The 21,336-nt window shown below is 38.3% G+C and overlaps 1 protein-coding gene across 1 annotated transcript in view; it reads left to right on the top strand.

Annotated features, from left to right (window-relative positions):
• LOC109476265 (protein scribble homolog) overlaps positions 1–21,336 on the top strand; it is a 97,496-nt gene that overhangs the window by 12,299 nt on the left and 63,861 nt on the right. Inside the window, exons 4-11 of the mRNA XM_019777149.1 lie at positions 11,029–11,118; positions 11,297–11,353; positions 17,075–17,138; positions 18,392–18,466; positions 18,729–18,873; positions 19,378–19,580; positions 20,125–20,240; positions 20,990–21,159. Coding sequence (XP_019632708.1) covers positions 11,029–11,118; positions 11,297–11,353; positions 17,075–17,138; positions 18,392–18,466; positions 18,729–18,873; positions 19,378–19,580; positions 20,125–20,240; positions 20,990–21,159 — 920 coding nt within the window. The remainder of the gene's footprint in view (positions 1–11,028; positions 11,119–11,296; positions 11,354–17,074; positions 17,139–18,391; positions 18,467–18,728; positions 18,874–19,377; positions 19,581–20,124; positions 20,241–20,989; positions 21,160–21,336) is intronic.

Raw genomic sequence — 21,336 nt, 5'->3', positions numbered from 1 at the left:
GGGGGGGTCCGCACAATGCTTTTACGCTAAATTTTGAGAGCTGGCTACGTATTATGTTGAATTCAGGAAGCCTCCCCATTACGTTTTATGATAAATTTCAGGAAGATCTATATGCAAAATGTGCCAATTATGCTCTATGTTGAATTAGAACAGTCCGTCTACGCTCTACGTAGAATTAAAACGGTCAATTACGCTCTACAGAAAAGGGCATGTGGCCCCCCATATAGTGAACCTTGTTGTACCCAATGAAAATGTGAAATCACGTGTGTAGCTCCCCTTGATTTTGAGAATGATTCATAGAAACAAGTTGTTTATATCCCTGACCACAGGAGTCAGTGTAAGTCACAAGATCAGTACACGGGTAGAACACAGAATCTTGTGAAGTTGCCAAGTCTATAAATATAAAAAGCCTGCGGCGACAGGGTTTGGAATTCAAAGAGGAAAATCTACAACAAGTAAAAAAAGTTGTTGCTGGTAACATCAATCACCAATGGAATAATGAAAATAGGAAGAACTTTATTGCACGACAATTGCACATGGTACAATGTATGGCAAACTACATAAAACAAGTAACAAACAATAAAAATAAAATTTGTTGACTAAGGCCTAATGTTGAATAAAACCTAACATATCTTAATTAGGCCACACCAATTTAATTTGTTGTTTCTCGGATTTTTTCAGAAAAAATATGAAGCGACAGGGCGAAAAAAAATAAAATAAAAACAGGTCTAGGCATCCTATTATAGCCCCAAATGCTACAATATGAGCCATGAAGTCAACAAAAAAGGCTGGGTTAAAATTTAAAGTATAAATTTTGAACTTTTGATCAAACCACTGCATTGATAGATGGAAAAAACTGTAACAACTAGGAAGAAAAGGAATTTCCTCAACTGTTGGGGGCAAAATATGAGCATTTTTTAGTTGATTCAGAACTAGAATCTTTTTTTTTTTGCAAAACAGAAAAAAATGAAGAGGCGAATCTGAGAACCAACAAATTAAATTGGTGTGGCCTTACGAGCATATTTAAAAGCCGGAAACACAGTTATTATTTTATTATTAACCATGTTTGTTTACATTTTGGTATTTCGTTGTAATCGTTGTTGGCATCTGTGATATTCTATGTATTTGTTGTTCATAATTGCTATTCATCTTTTATAGCAGCGAGGTATTTGGTACATGTAGTACATGTTGATTACTGTTCCATATGTGTTTTCAATGCACAGAATATTTTCATGCTGTATTGTAAATATCATAATGACCTGTAAGTCATGTTTTGTTACAAGGGTATTATATTAGAGTATGTATGATTATTAAGACAACAGATTCAAACGATAAACCACAAAAAGTTTGTGTAAAATAAAATATCATCAAGAGAAAGAATTTTATTGTCAGACAACTACAGCATCTGAAGTCTCATTTATGCAAATTTTGTAATTTGCATAAAGATGCACAATATGTAAATTACTTCTTGTTCTCTTGTTGTATCTCTTGTTGGTAGGATATGATTGTAATTCATACCTACAACGTGAAATCTCAAATTATAGGCAAGACAGTCCTGAAACCTGCAATTAGAATGTGCCAGAAAAATATCAAAATTTTGCTTTTACATTTTTTACATCATTTTTTTTACTACCGTAAAAATGTTGCGATGGTGTTGTGCAAACAAAGAACAGATATGAATATCACCTATCTTTATATTCTTTTTAGCATTTATTCGTTGCCTAATTTCATATGTAGTGGCTGATTGTATCCATGGTTTTGAATGCGTTTACCTTTGATTTGCCGTATAAAACCTTGAGTCCTAGCAACCAATTTTTACGAAATTACGGGTCAAAACCCTCGCAACCTACAATTTCACAGCTAGATGGCAAATTTGTATGTATTTCATGCCCTGGTTGCATTGCCATACCTTACTCATATACAAATGAATTTTTGAAACATATGAAATATATCAATTGATAAATCATCACGAATATGAATGAATCAGAGTGTTGTTGATTGTATACAGGTTTGCTGATATAATATTTCTTGCGATATCTTAAAGTAAATATTGATATTTTCTGAGAAAATAACATATCAGACGAGAGCTTCCATCTTATTAATTAGCCCTGTCTTAACCCCTATTCATCGTAGCTTAGAAATCAATAAACGCTATTCAGTTTGAAGGAAGATGACAGCTTACAGTGTATATAGCTGTCATGTTTAATACAATGCACTTTCCATTTATTATATTACATGGGTGAAAATGTTGCTATGCTGAAAATATCACCTAACAAAAATAATCTCTGATGAGAAAGCCAGTCCAGGTAGTTATTTAAGACTATAGAATGGTTCTGATATTGAAAATTTTGATGATATTTTACTATGAATTGAGGATATCTGTCTGATATTGACATTTCTTGGAACATTTTTGTCATCATTTCATACTTAAGCATCTGAAAATTATGGTACTCCATTTTTTTTTAGTTATTTCACAAATAAATAGCTAGAACCAGCCTATGATACAAAACAAACAACTGTTTTCCCGAATTTTTTTCTCACAGATATCAGTATGCTATGGAATAGGATTAATTCAACTTACTGCATTAAAAGATCAGAAAACTGACTAAAATAAAAGTCCAGTTTTGCCACCCTGAAATTGCATTGCAAGTTGAAGCAGTCAGTCCCAAGAACTGGCTTTTTCCTTGGGTCACACAGAATAAGATATCGGACATCCTTACACCGGGGACTGTTAGTGAGTTAGTCAGTCGATAGATGCTCCCATGAAGCGCCCGTTAATAGAGTCTTTCTGACCCATTGAAAGAGTCGAAGCGTGCCGACCACCTTACCCATTGATGTGTATGTCCTCCATTGATTCAGAGAAGATTGTATTCTTTGTTAGACCAGGGACTGCTCCAAAAGGTTCTTCTCTCTGTGACTTGCTTTAGAAATGTGATACAAAGATGCACCTGTGGCCCAGGATACCGTATTTACTCCAATATCTGCACTTGTTTGAAATTGCTGCACATGTTTAGATGTTTGATATGGTTTTATTTTGGCATTTTGTTGTGTTGACCAACCTCTCTAAGAACTCTAGAAATTTGCATCAACATAAGACAAGAAATTTAAAGTGATGTTTTTGTAGGTTTCGTGTTTGTGTGTGTGTCTGTGTCAACACAATAACTGGAGAAGACTTAGATGGATTGTCTTGATATTTGGTAGGTGGGTAGGTCTTGATGAGTCCTCGATAGGGGTGGGTACCGGTTCAGTCGGACCGGTTTGGACCGGAACAACATTCAAGAACCGAGTCCAAAAAACCGAAACGTGAAAACCGGATGACCGGACCTGATGTACATTTCTGTAGATTGTACACACAACACACACATCTTTAGATAATCTGGCCATGGCAGGTAAAAAAAATAACCCTGAATCATACTAGATCAGCCTAAATCCATGTTTATGCGTTCAAAAACAAGAAAAAAAATGTTTCCCGGTATTAATCTCTTGAAACACGGCGCTGAATATTGACGCAAAAACACTTCGTGCACGGCGAGCCCTCCCCCATTGTTCAGACTGTGACGCAATCCCGCGTCACATGTTGGCATTTCGCATCTCTGATTGGTTGTTGCGCCCGCTGCTGGCAGCGTAGCGGCAGACTTGAGCGAGCCGACGCGCGTGTAAACAACTTTTCTTTGTTCGATATCGGCGCTAAAATTCTATTTTCCACAACCACACATCGATATTCTAGTGAAGAAATGCATAGTTTCAAGAATCTTTGGGGAAAATATAATGCTTCTTGCGGATTTTTAGCGTTTTCGACGTGATTTTGTCGTCACTTAACCCGGAAGTGTGGACGCGGCGTGGCTAAATTTTTAGCGTATTTTACCCTGCGTTTTACCAATCAAAACAATAAACAACCCCCGCTAAGAGAACCCTGTAACATTTTAGATCGCAGCAATTAAGTATTTGATCAAATTATTTGTGGATGTGTTGGCATTTCAGCCGTATTATTCATTGGGAAAAGCGGCCTCATGCACGGCCGTGTCGTGTACACCAAGAAATTGTGTCTCGCTTGCCAAAATATGATATACTATACTACTGTACAATAATCAGGTCCGGTTTCAGGTCCGGACCTGGACCTGATCCTCTGAACCTGATCCGGACCTGGACCTGAATTTTCTATACCGGTACCCACCCCTAGTCCTCGAAAAGATTTTGGACCCCCTGGAAGCTTGTTATGGTATTGCAATGGAACTTCCGATTTTGATATCTCATGATCTGGACATGCTAGTGTCACAAATTTAGCTGGTAGATAGCTCTTGTGCATTATAAGTTTGGGTTCGGACCAGGGTTTTTTCTTGAAAAATTTGGCATGAGGGAGCTGATCGCAAGCATGGCATAGGAGCAAAGTGACTGAGGGGGATTTTTTTATGAGAGTAACACAGTTTGTAATGCTAGAATGCATTGTATTGTTTTTACATATTAACTGAAAAAAGATCATTTTGAGAAAGACTAAATAGTATGTAAGTACCTAGTACTTAAAGTTCAATCTGAAAATTAATATGAGGGAGCTGGCTGGTTACATGAGGGAGCAGTGCCCTTATTCCCCTGTTTAGAAAAAACCTCTCGGTTCAGTAGCAGCTTGTTTCTGTCTCATATGGTTGTCAATCTTTTTCCCAGCATGCCCGCCCGTTCTCCCCCCATACTGACCTAGGTTTGACTTTGAACTTGAACAGACATGACAATTACGGAGCTCCCTCTGTCCACAGCTGTCAGTTAACCATGATAAAGGACATGATAATTCTGATCTCTCAAATCCCACGGGAGCAGTCCCAGGTACATGTATCAGTACTATAATCACATATGGACAGTCGGTACTGTAGGATCATATGACAACTTCAAGGGGACATACAAAGGACAGTTCTGGAAAGATGTCCTGGTTGTTTGGGTCACCTTCAGTTTTGTGGGTCTCCAGGGGTATTTGGTGATCCAGTAACAGGGATAGCATATTACCTTCATAGTGAGACACACAAGCTACTTTGCATACATGTAGTTTCCTTCAAGGCAAAAGTTACTATGTATCAAAATTTTTTGCTGTACTTTTATATTCTCGGGTTTTCGAGGTCACTTCTTTACCACAAAATTATTATTATCGTGAATAAATAATTTGCCTTTCTTTTTTTTCTGCACCTTTTGGTGTCCTGAACATACAGTTCCGTGAACATGTCCATTTTCGTAGACGCAAACTTTTGCTACCGGCGGCCGAAAAAAAAGGGATTTACAGGATTATATTATTTCCTCGCAAAGGAGAACCCTCGCTGAACTTTGACCCAGATGAATCATGGGGGAAGGAAAGGTCAGCAGAGGTCAAATTCTTGTGATCCCGTTTGCTTTTCCCAGTTGGGGCAACTGTCAGGAAAAGTTACAGTTGGCAGGAGTTGTGGTTTTCCTGCCAAGCCTGTTGTAGTGTTGTAGGGGCTCATTGCAAAAGTTACAGTTGCAGCAGTTTGTTGTATCCCTTTTGTACTTGTAGTGGTGTAGGGGTTGGTTTCAGAAGTTCAGGAAGTTTTTGTATGATCATCATTTCTGAACACATCAAGTTGTATTTGATCTCTAGGCTTAACAAAATTTTGGTTGTTAGTATTTTTCATATGACTAGTATCATCTACCCAAATGTTTAATTTGTATTTATTGCAATATTTTATTAATCATTGTGAGCCTATATTTATATTTATCTTCGCAGAATAAAAACATTATTAATGTTTTTGCTCTGTTTCTTCTCCTTCTTTCTCTCCAAACACATAAGGTCAATGACCTGGACCGAATGTCTGTCACCATGGTAACTGATGGTAGCATCATGGAAAACAAAAGAAATGTTTGTGGTCATGAGAGGTAACTGTTCACATAAAAACATGGCAAATGTTTAAAGAGTTACAGTACCGTGTGAACCCAGCAGGTTTTGTGAGTTTGGCACCAGATGCTATCCTCTGATTTGTAACATTGTATTACCTGCAAACAATTCATATAGAGATAAAAATCATACTTCTGATCAATCCTGACGGATTATGACGTATTGTGATGGTGATTTGGGGTCCTTTTATTTTTCTAGAATAATTTCAGGCAATAGTGTCACATGGTACGGTGGATATAAGTTGCTATTTGTACTTGAAACTGGCAGTCTACATGTTGAACCCGTCCAATGTAATTTTAGGATGGCAAAACCAAAACATATTCTGAATAAGAAAATCTGTCTGATATTGACATTAACCACCATTTCTTGCACATTTTTGGTATCATTTCATACTTGAAGCATTTGAAATAACCCCAAAACAAGCTACGTGAAGCATCTCTAAATATTTTTTGGTACACCCCATGAATAGCTAGAGGCAGCCTACAAATAGTACAATACAAAACAAGCAACCATTTTCTGTCAGCGAAATCATATTTTTGCCTTACAGATACTGGATATGGTTGATTCAACTTTCTACTTAGTAATTCTACATTACTTTAAGGATTGACTAGACTATTGGCTTGAAAAATATGTAGATTTGCTGCCCTGAAATTGCACTGGATGTTTTTACATAGAAGTGCTGTACTAGTAGGATAAATCAACATTAGGGAAATGCCAGCATATCGACATTTGTCTGGAACTGCATTTATAACACTGGAGATAGCTGTCAGAAATGGAAATTGGTTGGTTCTAATACTGTAGCGGCTTCCATATTTGGCATTTTCTGGCATGGTTTCCTGGAATTTTAAACCTCGCAGGAGCTTGGTTCCTGGAAATTTAGTCAAGGACGGAAGAAATTCTGAGAAAAGATGTAAAATGTATGTTTTGTGTGGCTTTTGTGTGTTGGTAGGTCCACTTCAAAATGGTATATGCAGTAAAATTACTAAAAATGTAATGCAAACCTGTAAATATACAGACCAACAAATTAAGAACGACTCTATTTGATACAGCTTTTTTCCATTTTCTTGGCAGTAATATTGCTATTTTTGGCATAGCGTCTATGTAGGTTATCTAGAACCCAATTTACAAAATTGCTGGATAAGGTTTGGAAACCAGATATGATGGAGAAAAATGTTTTAATCAAGGGTATCTCTGTGAGAGTTGTTTCCACCCATCAGGAAATTGTGACCTTTAACCCCGTCGTCCTGGTTATCCCATCACACATATTTGTCACCGTACGATCGCCGGTCCATCAAGGGGGGCTCAGCCCACCCAGTCATTAATAGTTAACGAGCTTCACAGATGGGACGAGCGGTTTGATGATTAATTAAGGCGATAGCGCGATCGATTGTTCAGATATGACGATCCATTTGCGGCGAATGACGCGTGAAATTCCTCCCCAACTTCACGCGTGACTTCCCTGAACTTGTAAATCATTAACAATCCACATGAATATAGATATTAATGTCTATTTGATCTCCCAGAATACGAGGCATTAAATTACCGGAATTATGACATCTTCCCAACAAATTTTCAAACTGTAATTGTATATTATACATAGGAAATTAAAAAAGAATGCCATACGGTTTGTACATAATTATCACTGATTGAAAGACACTTTCTTTGATTGATTTTGCAAGCTGTTTCAGGACTCAAAATACTGGGTGCATACGCAACTTAGAAATAATGACAATGGTTTTTGATTCATACTTCTCAAAGTTTTGAGTGGTGCAGGTAAAATTTGTCTAGTGCAGGTAATTTTCAGTGGAGGCAGGGCTCGAAATTCATTTTTGGGAACAGGTTCACTGGTGCACCCAACCTAAAAGATTAGGTGCAAAAAATTTTTTTGGGTGCACCAAATAAAAAAAAAAATATTACAGATCTTACTGCTCCGCTTGTGAGCTTCAATCTCAAACTCCAAAATCTTAAACAAGTACTTCAACAAAGATTTTATTATTTTCTGACACTTAGATGCCAACAATATCCTGCATACTATTATACTTATAGAGTTGATATGTACAAAAATACCTACAAAAATATTTGGGTGCACAGCTCCAATTTTGGGTGCACTAAGGTGCACATGCACCCAGTATTTCCAGTCATGAGTGGAGGTATGCAGAAAAAGTATTTTGAGCCCTGTGTTTGAAAAATGTATTGTAATTTTCTACATATCTACTATTACGCCACAACAAGAGGCATTAGATGTGTGATAATGTGGGAAAGATTCTGTTCTTGTCTTGCGAATAACACATCAGGCAACTCATAAAAACAACTTCAAGGCCTCGAGCTACCACAGCTGCTACAAGATAAAATTGTCCACATTATTTTTCCTCGAATGCCCTCAAAGTATCTGAAAATAGCTTAGAAAATTTGCTACGGGCAGATACTAAAGATCTTGATACAGTTGGTGAGTTTATTACACAGTAAATATATGCATTGCCAAAATACATATTCAACAGAATTGGTCCAACAGCAAATACAAAACCACTGAAAAAATTACTTTTTTTTGCTACTGTGATAGTAAATGAATTTACTGTATAGTAATTGATGATACTAATTCTAGCCTTCTCCCTGCTGCCTAACCCTGTTACCAACACAAATTTGGTGCAAAAATGCTACCTCAGCAGGAATAAGGTTATAAGATAGTACATATAATACAAATAGTGACAGACATGAAAATTAAAAACGCTGCAATGTTTTGAATATATACATTGACATTATGTCAGCATTTTCCTGCTTTTTTTTCACCACCACCAGTTGGTAGGATTATGTTAGGCTCTGTACAGGTGGCACTTACATGTATGCCGCATAATTTATGATTGCCAAATCTAGATGCCTAATAGAGCGAAGCCTCCCCACCAGTAAAAACAGTATGCAGATGCGTGATCTTTTCTACAGTACACTTCGTTTTTAACTTTTTTTCAGCTGTGATATTTCAAAATTTATATAAGAATTGAAGTTGTCATGCAACAATATCTCTCATGTTAAGTTATAATGAGAAAATATATATTGAATTCAGTGGCTAATACCAATATCACAGTCTAACAGTTTCATATGTGCTAGGCAATTTTGATACAAACTCTGCCAAAGTTAGTTCTGTATACAGTGTACATATACTTAACCCCCTCTTCAACAAATTTGGTAGAAGTTAAAATAGACATAGAGAAGCATTTCTGTTGCCAGTAGTAGTGTCTTTTTATTTGACTGCTGTCTTTTTAGTTCTATTGCGTTATTCTATTGGGTGATTTTGTAGGTACACTTGATGTACATATGGTTACATATTAACATTGTGACACATAGTTTGTGATAAAAATTCTCCGATCTTGAACTGGTAGTCCCTTATTGTACATACATGTTAATTGGTGGTAAACAGACATTCCCCATCTGCCAGAGTATTAATGGATGGTCCCTTATCAGTAATGGATTGCCCCTTATCAGTAATGTACTGTCCCTTACCCCTGCTAATGAGCTGATGATAAGTATGTAGATAAGGGTCCTCTCAACTTTCATCTGGTTTCTAACAACTCTGAACAGCGCCACCATGTGGCTGCTCTGCAGATTGCAGCTGTAAAGACCCTTGAAAAAATGCATATCATTGTGTGCAAATGTTGGTGTATGTTGATTTTTATTTGCAGCATTGACTGTTACCACCTAAGAAGTGTAAATGCCAATGGTTTATAAACAGTTTTTAGTATGAATGATCTGTACTTACTAAATTCTGTGTGGTGCAGGTAAAATTTGTCTGGTATAGGTAACGTTATATTGATTTTATTTTATGGAGGACATTCACGCGCATGAATTTTCGGCTGTTTCAAAAAAAAAAGATAGTTTTCAACCATACTATAAATCCTTCAAGCAGCAATATGAGCAAATATTTATCATAAATTGCAGTATTGAAACATTGGAAAATGATACCAATGTCATAGAATGCCAATTCCAAAGGAAAAGAAAAAAATATGAAGAAAAATTTGAAAACAAAGAGTCTAGCTTCATGACCACATAGATTGCAACTTTTTTTTCCAAACTTTTATTTTCATTCGCCCACTCACATCAGTTTTGAGGTTCCCAAAGGATGTCATCCATATAATCAAATCAACATGGCCTAATTTTCAATGTTGCAGGTATGCAGAAAGAAAGATTTTGAGCCCTAACATGAGTAAATTTGAACAGTGTAGCACAAGAATAGTGACTAATTCCAAAGGAAAAGAAGAAAATGTGAAGAAACGAATATGAAGAGTCTACCTTCATGATCACATAGATTTCAACTTTTTTTCCAAACTTTTTTTTATTCGCAGGTATGCAGAAAAAAAGTATTTTGAGCCCTGATATTGGACTAAATTTGAACAGTGTTGACTAATTAGTGCGTCTGGATTTTGCCCCCACAGCATTCCTGTTAGTGCTCTAACCTAGAAAATCAATAAATTCTCCAGCTGTGACCCCAAAGCCTCATTAACGGTTTGTCCCCTGGGAAATTCACTGACATGATATACATGAACTTTCAGCCAAGGAGGGGGAAAATAGATCACTGTTCAGGGGGGATGCTACAGTTGGTACTATGTATCGAAACCAGTGAAAAACAGGGAAAAGAAGCACATCAAATCTCACCTTTCAAGATTTCTAGTCACAAAAACTCACCTTCATGAACTAGCTCATTTATTACCTTCGCCAAGAAGGTTATGTTTTCAGTAGCGTTTGTGTGTGTGTGTGTGTGTATGTTTGTGTGTGGTTTAGCAAGATAACTCGAGAAGCAATGGATGGATTGGAATGAAACTTGGTAGGTGGGTAGGTCTTCATGAGACCTAGAAATGATTAGATTTTGGCCCCCCTGGTGGCTTTCCTAGGTACTGCAGCAGAACTTCCGGTTTTGGTATCTCGTGATCTGGACATGCTAGGGTCACGAATTTTGAATGGCAGATAGCTCTTGGGTAGGGAAGAAGTGACATGAGTTTGGGTTCCCTAGCAGCTTGTTAATATATACTAACAAGCATCAGAGAATAAGTTTTGATACTGACATACATAAGTTGTTATTACACACATGTATGAGTATACAACAAGACTTGTAATAACAAATTTTTCCTTCTGTTTGTATTTGTGTACAGGTTACCTGATGGCTTTACACAGTTGCGAGGGTTACGATACGTGGCACTAAACGACATCTCTCTTCACAAGTTACCTGGGGACATTGGAAGGTCTGTATGCTCAACTGTTCACACTAAACAAAATATTCCAACAGCTTAAGATACTTCTTTGTTAACATGCAAATTGCATGTTGGCAAACAATTCACATGGAATTAAAAAAAGCTACACGCAAAATTTTAAACTAAATGTCAATTTTTTTCTTAATTTTAAAATTTCTCTTCCTTTCAGCTTGTCCAATTTAATAACCCTGGAACTGAGAGAGAACCTACTGAAAGTGCTGCCAACGTAAGTATAACATCAACTACAATGTATCATATTTGTTTGTTTGTTTGTTTCGCATATCTGGTAGACCACCTTTAGACGTAACACACCAGTCGCCAGTTTTGTAGTTCAAGCTGTGTAAGACCAGACTGAAACGTTTGAACCACTCACACTGGATTGGACCCTTCTCTTTTCGATAAAATCTTTAACATGCTCAAGGTGTGACTCTCCTTAAACCCCGGATTTCCGGTTTTATGTCCTATCCCAAAGGATGTCCCTAACCAAAGCTAGGTACTCATTTTCACCTAAGTCAAGTGAGGAAATAGGTGTTAAGTTCCATTCCCAGTGTCACAACAGTGGGGCCTGCCAGGGACTCAATATTTTGATGAATAATGTAGAAAATGACCAGAGTAATAAGTTTTAAAAAATGTATAATTTTTTTCAATGAAGCAACAGAACATACTGAGCCCATGCAAAACCTGTAATGTATTGTGTACAGCACTTTGGCACAATGTCTTGTTAAAGTTTGAACTCACGTATTTAAGGATGACATCTTGTCTATAGTTTTCAAATGTTGTTTTGGAAAAGGTATTCTGCAGAATTCTGATGAAAATTCTGTCGACCAAACATCCAACGAAAACTGTGAAAAATCCAAGTTTCTCACAGGTGCAGTACGTTCTTCCAAGGTGATCACTTTCTTGTGTTTTTGCCCAGAATATCTTCAACTCAAGTTGCTTTAATTTAGTGGCGCTATTCTATATATTCAACCCCACCAAAACAAGACCATCAGATATATGTTATATACTGTTGAGAACCCACTTTACAAGCCAATAGCTTGTAAGATAATGATAAGAACCTGAAATGAACTTTTCTGTGAGGTTATCGGGTCTACATTTGCCGCAAGTTAATTTCACACATGATTTCCCACAGGGGTGTAAGACACAGCATAAGAAGTATAATAAACACACAGCTATTATACACTGACATAAACCTTCTGAAAGTGCCACAAATACAATATGCATGTTGTCCCAATAGACCGTGGGTATGGGCTAGGGTATTAGCAAGCCGTGCCCTCCAGTTAAGAATAAGAGGCTTTGTACAATATGTGATGGAATACTGTACATCTAGAAAGTTTTGCAGTGTTCTTAAATTAAAGGCATACAGTGCAATTTTGTGGTGGCAAAACAAAAATTTCTGGATGAGGAAATCTGTCTGATATTGACATTTGTTGCTATTTCTTAGTACATTTGTCGTCATTTTTTCAAGTGTTTGAAATAGGCTCAAAAGAAGCTACATGAAGATTCTCTTTATTTTTTGGTGCCACCCACAAATAGCTAGCACCAGCCTACGATACAAAACAAGCAACCATTTTCCTTCGTTGACATCGCATTTTTGCCTCACAAATATCAGTATGCTATGGGATAGGGTTGATTCAACTTACTACATTACAAGACTTTAGAAAATCGACTTTGAAAATCAGTTTTGCCGCCTTGAAATCGCTTCTGATATGCTTTCAAGTCAATAATGATCTATACCCTTTGGGGAAATTGAATAGATATTGCAAATTTTGATTATGCTTGTCAAGATTTTATGCACTTTACCACTTCTAACACATTACCTTTGTACTACACTATGTATAAAACGGCTTAGGTGCCAAACGTGGGTGTATGAAATTTGAGTGTGACTTATATGACATATTTAATGGAGAATAACAGGCGAGTGATGTGTTAGACTTGTAAATTTTACTCCTGTCTTGACCCCTCTTTGCTCAGCTTACTGTCGCTCCTTTGCGAGCAGATTTATGAGGTATTTGGCAGTTTATATTCAAACTGGAGATGGTATAATAATAATAACTATATCCGTATTGATCATACAATATAACAGACCGTTGGCGTAACACACCAGCTTCTCAGACGTGCGTTGGTAGTTAGTTAGAATTTTGCATCAAATAACTCGGAACGAGGCCTAATGTCATTTGTCCAAATTTTGCCGCTCGTGACAGACACAAATTTTGCCCAATCTGTCATGTTTAACAGTCAAAAATTGGTGTGTAACGAAATGGAAAGAGATGTCATTAAAGCTAAGTCTACCAGCAAAATTTGCCCCTCAAAATGCAGGAAATAGTGTTTCAGAGAGTCAAGATTTCAAAATGTTTGGTGCTCAACATGATGTTTCATCAAACAATAAAATTTAAGCTGGCTAGAACACTGAGACTATTAGTATTATTGCGTAAGATTTTTAGTACAAAGCTACATTTTGCTAATATATATTGAGAGTAATATGTAATATGTTATACATGCATGTAATAATACTTGTTTCATTTACACCAGAAAATAATAAAAACATTAAACGTATTTACCAAAAATGAAACCCGTTAACCTTATACCTGCTAAGGTTGCATTTGGTACAAATTTTGCATCCTTCACAAAGTAAGGTAGCAGGTAGAAGGTTAACATTGTCCAGCAGTCGTAGTATGTTGATGGATGGCAGGTAGAATATTGCTTTTAAAAGATAACCTGTGGATAAAGTCCTATCTACAGCAGGCAGGCTGGGTTAGTGTATGTACTATCACTGGACACACATGGAGTGGAGCTACTGTAGATTTGTTTAATGTTGCAGGACCTAAATTACACAACCTAGGGTTTTCAACAGAATTTTCACACTGTAGTAGGGCCTACGAAAATTAATGTTGTGTTTGGGTTATAAGTCCTGAAAAAAACTAGGGTTGGGGTTGGTAGCTAGGGATTTTCCTATTTTTTAAGTTTTTATTTTTTTATTTTTAACTTTTGGCTAAAGTGATCAAATAAATAAAGCTTAACACAGTATTTTTAAGTTTAAGACTGTATTTTCAGCATTACTTTACAGATTACAAATTTTGTTCCACACTTTTACAGACCCAAGACCAAAACATAATGTTTGGTGGAAAATTTATGAAGGATCACATGTACAAGATTCTCAAAAGAAATCAAACCCCTACTAGTATACTTCCGAAAATAATTTCATCAGGTTGGTAAAACTTAAGAGATAGGGGAATTCTTTTTACACAACCAAAGAGTCTCACCTCGCTGAAACGTCAGGGAGGTGAGATTCTTTGGTTGTGTAAAAAGAATTCCCCTATCTCTTAAACCCCTATACTGGTTGAAAGACAACATAGGGGCCCGAATCTCAGTATAGGGGGTCCAGATCAGTTCATATAGGGTGTTCTATATCCTCAAACTACATTTATATATATGCTAGATAGCACACTGACAGCGTATATCTAGAGGTCCTGGTTTATACAATTAGTTATACTTGTCTTTGTGTGTATGAATGATTAGTATGATGAGTTTGTAGTGAAAAAAAATGGCAGCAAAGAACACAAGGTAGATTTAAAGATGCGGTGAATATTTCCAGATTCACAGTAGCAGTCGTCCAGGTAGGATTTGGTTAAAAGGGTGGTAAATTGAGGAAGGGATAGATACAACAAAACCTATTTGTACTCATTATGTTTCATGCCCAGCAGTGCATTATTCTACTCCAACATATGATGATTCTTCTCCCAAAACACATGCTGCAAAAAGTAGAGCCGAAGGGAAACCTCACCAAAATTTCCTTTATATTGCAGGGTTCAAAATACTGAGTGCACCTAAGTGCACCCAAAATTGGACTTAGTATTAATTGCACCTAGTATTTTTCTGTGGGTGCACTGGTGCACTCAAATATTTTTGTTGGAATTTTTAACATTATATAATAGTATACCGGATATTCTTGGTCTCTAAGTATCAGAAAAATCATAAAATCTTTGTTGTAGTACTAATGTTTAAGAGTTTGAAGTTAGCTCTCATTTTAGATTTAAGCTCAGAAGAGGAGCAGTAAGACCTACACTTAGGTTTTGTTTCATGTGGTGCACCCAAAAAATTTTTTGCACCTAATTTTTTTAGGTTGGGGGCACCAGTGCACCTATTCCCAAAAATGAATTTCGAGTCCTGTATTGTATTGATGGACAATGGGTATGAAATACATGCTACAAGACCAGTGTTAATTTGCAATTGTTGGTGGCCTTGATAAATTATGTATCAATATTGGTCCCTGATAGAAATCTACTTGATGTAGCCAAGAACTTAGCCCCTCCCCTTTCTAATTTGTGAATTTCTTAACAATTTTGTGAAAAAATGCTCCTCTTGTTTCATATATTAATGTTATTCCTCTCGTTCTTATTCCTCACTTGGCACAATTCATCCCATATTCTCCGTTGATAAATGTTAACAATTGTTCCTCGGCTTAGTTCAAAATTACGTTCACTGTATGGTGTCTACTGTGTTAGCCAAATCTTGTGGGATCTCTGAGGCAATTTGAGACTTGTGTTTTTTTTATTGTTCCCTTTGTAGTGGAATGTAATTGCTCCCTCCTGGTTTGAGATATATCGTTCTAACGTCGCCGTCGTGGCAGAAAGTGTTAAAAAACCGTCATTATTCTAGCAGAGAGGGACGTTTCTTTTGTTGTCACAGACAGAAGTGGTCTTTTATCTTTTCTAGCCCTCGAGGGTTTTTACCTTTCACTGCGTTTGTGTCTAGTTGTTTTAACCATTGTTCTTTCGATCGTGCCTTAGGCCACACCAATTTAATTTCTTGGTTAACGAATTTTTCTAAAAAAATAATGGAGCGGGCTGGCGAAAAAAAATAAAAATAAAAACAGGCCTAGGCATCCTATTACGGCCCAAAATGGTACGATAGGAGCCATGAAGTCAACACACCAGGCTGGTTCAACATTTAAACAATGAATTTTGAACTTTTAATGATACCACTGCATTGAAAGATGGAATAACTGTAACAACTAGGATGAAAAGGACTGTTTTCAACTGTTCAGGGCAAAATATGAGCATTTTGCAGTTGATTGTGAATTTTTATTTTTATTTGCAAATCAGAAAAAAATGAAGCGGGCGAATCCGTTAACCATGAAATTAAATTGGTGTGGCCTTAGCAGTGAAATGCTTTTTTCAGTGTTCTGCATTGAGAGAATCTACAGACTTTGTGTTGTTAGAGTAATAGTTCAGCACCAAGGACAAAACCAACAGTAAAATTGAGACTAAAATTGTGAGTGTGAGTGGTTCAAACCTTACAGTCTGGTCTCAGGTTTGACATCTTGAAGAGGCGATAGTCACCGGTTATGTCAATACTTCTGTAAATGTGGTAGACCTTCATAAGTAAACGAAACTGTAACAATTATATAAAGTATCTTACAGTGTACTGTTTAGGGTTTATTGAAAAAAAAATGGGATAGTTTGTTCTAAATAGGACTATCCTGTCAACTGATATATGTATATTATGTTGTGTTCTCTCAACGGAGTCTCAATTGTCGTGGGGTTGTGTGGCGCAGTCGGTAGCGTGTTCGGCTCACACCGAGAGGTCGTGGGTTCGAACCCTGCCCATGTCACTGATCTTGTGCCCTTGGGAAAGGCACTTTACACGACTTTCCTCACTTCACTCAGGTGTAAATGAGTACCTAGCTTCGGCTAGGGACGTCCCTCGGATAGGACGTTAAATGGAGGTCCCGTGTTTGGGTTTGGGAGAGCCACACCCCACGCACGTTAAAGAACCCACCGCACTTATCGAAAAGAGTAGGGGACCTTCCCGGTGTGAGTGGTTCAAGCCTTACAGTCTGGTCTCAGGGTTGACATCTTTGAAGAGGTGATAGTCACCTGTTATGTCAATCCTTCCACAAATGTGGTAAATCGTCATAAAATTGTGGCCTTTTTCTCCTTCACAGATCTTTGTCATTCCTGGTGAAGTTGGAACAGTTGGATCTGGGTGCCAATGAACTTGAAGACTTGGTAAGTAGACAGAAATGTTTAACAAGATGAACTTGAACCCTACAGATATCATCACAGTTCCTGCAGATATGATATAAATCATTTATGAATCATATACACAAACGAAGCATGTTTTCTATGGCTTGCCTGTATGTAGTTAAAGATCTGTTGTCGTACATATAGAATACAACACAGGGTATTCCGTATCGCCCGAGGCCGGGACCGAGGGTGATGCGGAATACACCGTGTTGTATTTTATTTATGTCATACCCACCCAAGAAAACACGCCTTTCAATGCAAGATGAGATAAATGTTGGTGCCACTGAACCCTAAACTGCAACAACATCAATACCAACGTCCGGATTCTGTATTCGAATTTTCGAAAGGGGCACACGCGGTTAGGGCGAAACGCGTTCGAATCGTTTTATGGAAGCCATGGAAGCGTTCGATAACGGGTTCCGGACCGGGCCATAAAAGTACGGCCCGGTCCGGAACCTGTTATCGAACGTTATCGCGGCCCGGGTATGATATAATATTTAATACTACAGTTTTCCACATTTAGATACTATTGAATTATTTGCTGTTCCAAGTTTCAGTAGCAGCGAAAAATTACCTGCACCAATCCTGTTATATCCCTTTTTTTCCTGTAAAAACAATGTGTTTCTTTCATATCATAAATCTTATCCCTGTTGAACATCAGAATTTAGAACTGTATAAGCCAAGTTTGGGAAGATTCACAAATACCTAGTACATAGACCAGTGCAGGTAGGCATAAAGAACACCTGCACAGCTGCAATTTCACCTGCACTAACAGTGTTCGAAATACCTGTATGCAGTCTGCAATCTGCAGATAGATTTTCAAGATTGCAGAAGAAAAATTTATACAATCTGCAATTTTGCGGCAGGAAAAATTGGCACTTGATTTTTGGCGCTCTTGGACTTGTCTATCTTTTGTTTCTTTTTGGACTTCCAAAAATTTGTCTTCACTAATTTGCATATCAATCAATAGTTCATGCTTATAAACCTGCAAGATTGTAGTATGGAGGCCTGCGTATTTGCAGAAAGTATTTCCAAATTGCAGAACAAAATTTTGACTCTTCTGCAATATTGCAGAGCACTGAAAAAAAGTATTTCAAACACTGACTAACCTGCATATGGTAGTATTTCCAGCAACTGAGCCCATAGTTAGGCTTTTGAGAAGTCAGCACAAAAACTAAACCATGCTGTTTTACACTAGATCTGCTGTAATGTATGTTTTTATCCATTTACACCAGCCGGAGACCCTGGGAGCATTACCAAACCTCAAAGAGCTCTGGCTAGATGGAAACGAGATCAAAGAACTCCCGCCGGTAAGTCTACATAACGGTACGCCACGCTGGCCTCTGACATTTTTACCAGGCTTTGTTTTGAGATGCCAGTGCTAGGGAATAAATCTTTGCACTTCTGTTGGTAATGTCACTATATTTTACCTGTCATACACTAGGCTATGCATGTTTGTGTAGAAGAATTACAGTATAGGTCTACATCTAGATGTAAAACTGTGTGAAGTTTTCTTGCACTTTTATCACATTGACGTATTATTAAACTTGCACTACTTTTTTGTCATTCTAGGAAATTGGGCACTTGAAGAAGCTCAGCTGTCTAGATGTGTCTGAGAACAAGCTGGAGTTCCTTCCTGATGAGATAGGGGGCCTCGTAAGCCTGACTGATTTGCACCTATCACAGAACTGCCTAGAGGCTCTACCTGACACCATCGGTAAGTTGCCCATTATTTAATAACAATGCAGATTTAGGTAGTGTGAAAAACACCTCTGTGCAGTACCGATTCAACAAGCTAGGTGGCACTGATGAATGGCCATTAGACTTGCGCATCACAATTTTCCATTCTAGAATTGCTGTTGCACATGTGAATTTTTTTTAATAGTTTGCAGCATATATCTCTGTTTCTATAGGTGGGCAACACAGTTGTGTATGTATTACGAGAAGAACTTCAACAACAACAACAACAAAAAATTAAATGTGCAACAGTAAATCTAGGAAGGAAAGTTTGGGAGAACTTTTGTATGCTGCCTGCTGAGGGCTATGGGGTCTTGTGTGACAGAAATTAGGTTCTTCCAATCATTTTTCTTTTCTGTGTTCCCAGGTAAATTTTTATCCATATTGACTGGCAAAATTCAGTTCAATTACAGAAAGACAGGTTTTAAGCTGTCATCCAATGGTAAATTCTTACTAAGAACATTTTTCTTCTCCGTGTTTCCAGGTAAGCTGAAGCAGCTGGCGATGCTGAAGGTGGATCAGAACCGGATCCTGGTTCTCACACCGGACATCGGCAGCTGTGAGAAGATCCGGGAGCTGATCCTGACGGAGAATCTCCTCCAGGAGATCCCGCCAACCATCGGGAACCTCAAGGAGATGATCAACTTCAATGTGGACAGGAACAGGCTGCTCAACGTGCCTGATGAGGTCAGTAATAAACATGCTCAATCTCAGCGCTATGGGGTCTTGTATGACAGAATTAGTTCCTTACAATTGCTTTTCTGGTTAGGGATAAACATGCACAATATGAGGGCTGTATCTGTATCTGTAGCCAGATATAGCCCATACTGGCTATAGCCAGTATGGGGTCTTGTGTGAGGGAAATTAGTTTCTGACAATTGTTTTTCCTGGTCAGGAATAAACATGCAAAATCTAAGGGCTATGAGGTCTTGAATGAGGGAAATTAGGTTCTGACAATACTTTTGCTTTTGTCAGGAATAAACATGTTCATTCTCAGGGCTGTGGCATCTTGTATGAGAGAAATTAGGTTCTGACAATACTTTTGCTTTTGTCAGGAATAAACATGTTCATTCTCAAGGCTGTGGCATCTTGTATGAGAGGAATTAGGTTCTGACAATAGCTGTGTTATGTCTTGTATATTCACAATGACCCCAAATACTTATATACTGTTAACTACTGTTGTAAAATCTTGTAAAAAAAATTTATTTGTTTGTTTGTTTGTTGCATACAGATCGGTGGGTGTGTGAAGCTGGGTGTGCTGTCCCTCAGAGACAACAGACTGACCAGACTTCCCAACGAGCTGGGCAACCTGAAGGAGCTGCACGTCATGGATGTGGCTGGCAACAGGTTAACAACAGGCTTACTTAGGCTTTACAGGGTTAATGTAGCTTGCTGATACTTCACAGTCAGCCCTTTCCATTAGCATTACTGAACCTCCCCTTAACACGCTTTTGTATTTCCTCTGTAGGTTTATAGAAAAACTATCGTTTTTATTATATCCAAAGCCTCTCCTTGTTTCAATTCGTCTCTAGTAGTACAGAAACGTGCCCCCTCTTCACAAATTTAGAGAATCTCCCCTTATTTTGAAGAATCTTGTTGTTCCCCTCCCCTCGGGTTAGAGAACCTCCCCTTATTTCAAACATCTTGTTGCTCCCCTCCCCTTAGGTTAAAGAACCTCCCCTTCTTATCTCAATGCATCCTGTTGTTCACCACCCCTCATGTTAGAGAACCTCCCCTTGTTTCAAACATCTTGTTCTCCTCCCCTCAGGTTAGAGAACCTCCCCTTGTTTCAAACATCTTGTTCCCCTCCCCTCAGGTTAGAGAACCTCCCCTTGTTTCAAACATCTTGTTCCCCTCCCCACATGTTAGAGAACCTCCCCTTGTTTCAAACATCTTGTTCCCCTCCCCACAGGTTAGAGAACCTCCCCTTGTTTCAAACATCTTGTTGCTCCCCTCCCCTTTGGTTAAAGAACCTCCCCTTCTTATCTCAATGCATCCTGTTGTTCACCATCCCTCAGGTTAGAGAACATCTCCTTATTTCAAACATCTTGTTGTCTTCTCCCCTTGTTTCAAACATCTTGTTCTCCTCCCCACAGGTTAGAGAACCTCCCCTTCTCCATCACGGCGTTGAACCTGAAGGCGGTGTGGTTGTCGGAGAACCAGTCTCAGCCCATGGTCAAGTTCCAGGCCGAGGACGACGAGAAGACGGGCGACAAAGTCCTGACGTGTTTCCTCCTGCCGCAACAGGGCCCCTCCGCAAGTATGGGTGAGTTTTTGTGTTGGGAGGGGAGGGGGTACGAACAGGGCCCCTCCGCAAGTATGGGTGAGTTTTTGTGTTGGGAGGGGGAGGGGGTACGAACAGGGCCCCTCCGCGAAGTATGGGTGAGTTTTTGTGTTGGGAGGGGAGGGGGTACAACGAGGGCCCTCCGCAAGTATGGGTGAG

This window comes from Branchiostoma belcheri, unplaced genomic scaffold (assembly GCF_001625305.1).
Source record: "Branchiostoma belcheri isolate BF01 breed outbred unplaced genomic scaffold, Haploidv18h27 scaffold37, whole genome shotgun sequence".
In the NCBI taxonomy this organism is placed as follows: Eukaryota; Metazoa; Chordata; class Leptocardii; order Amphioxiformes; family Branchiostomatidae; genus Branchiostoma; species Branchiostoma belcheri.
This window is presented reverse-complemented; position numbering and strand designations above follow the sequence as displayed.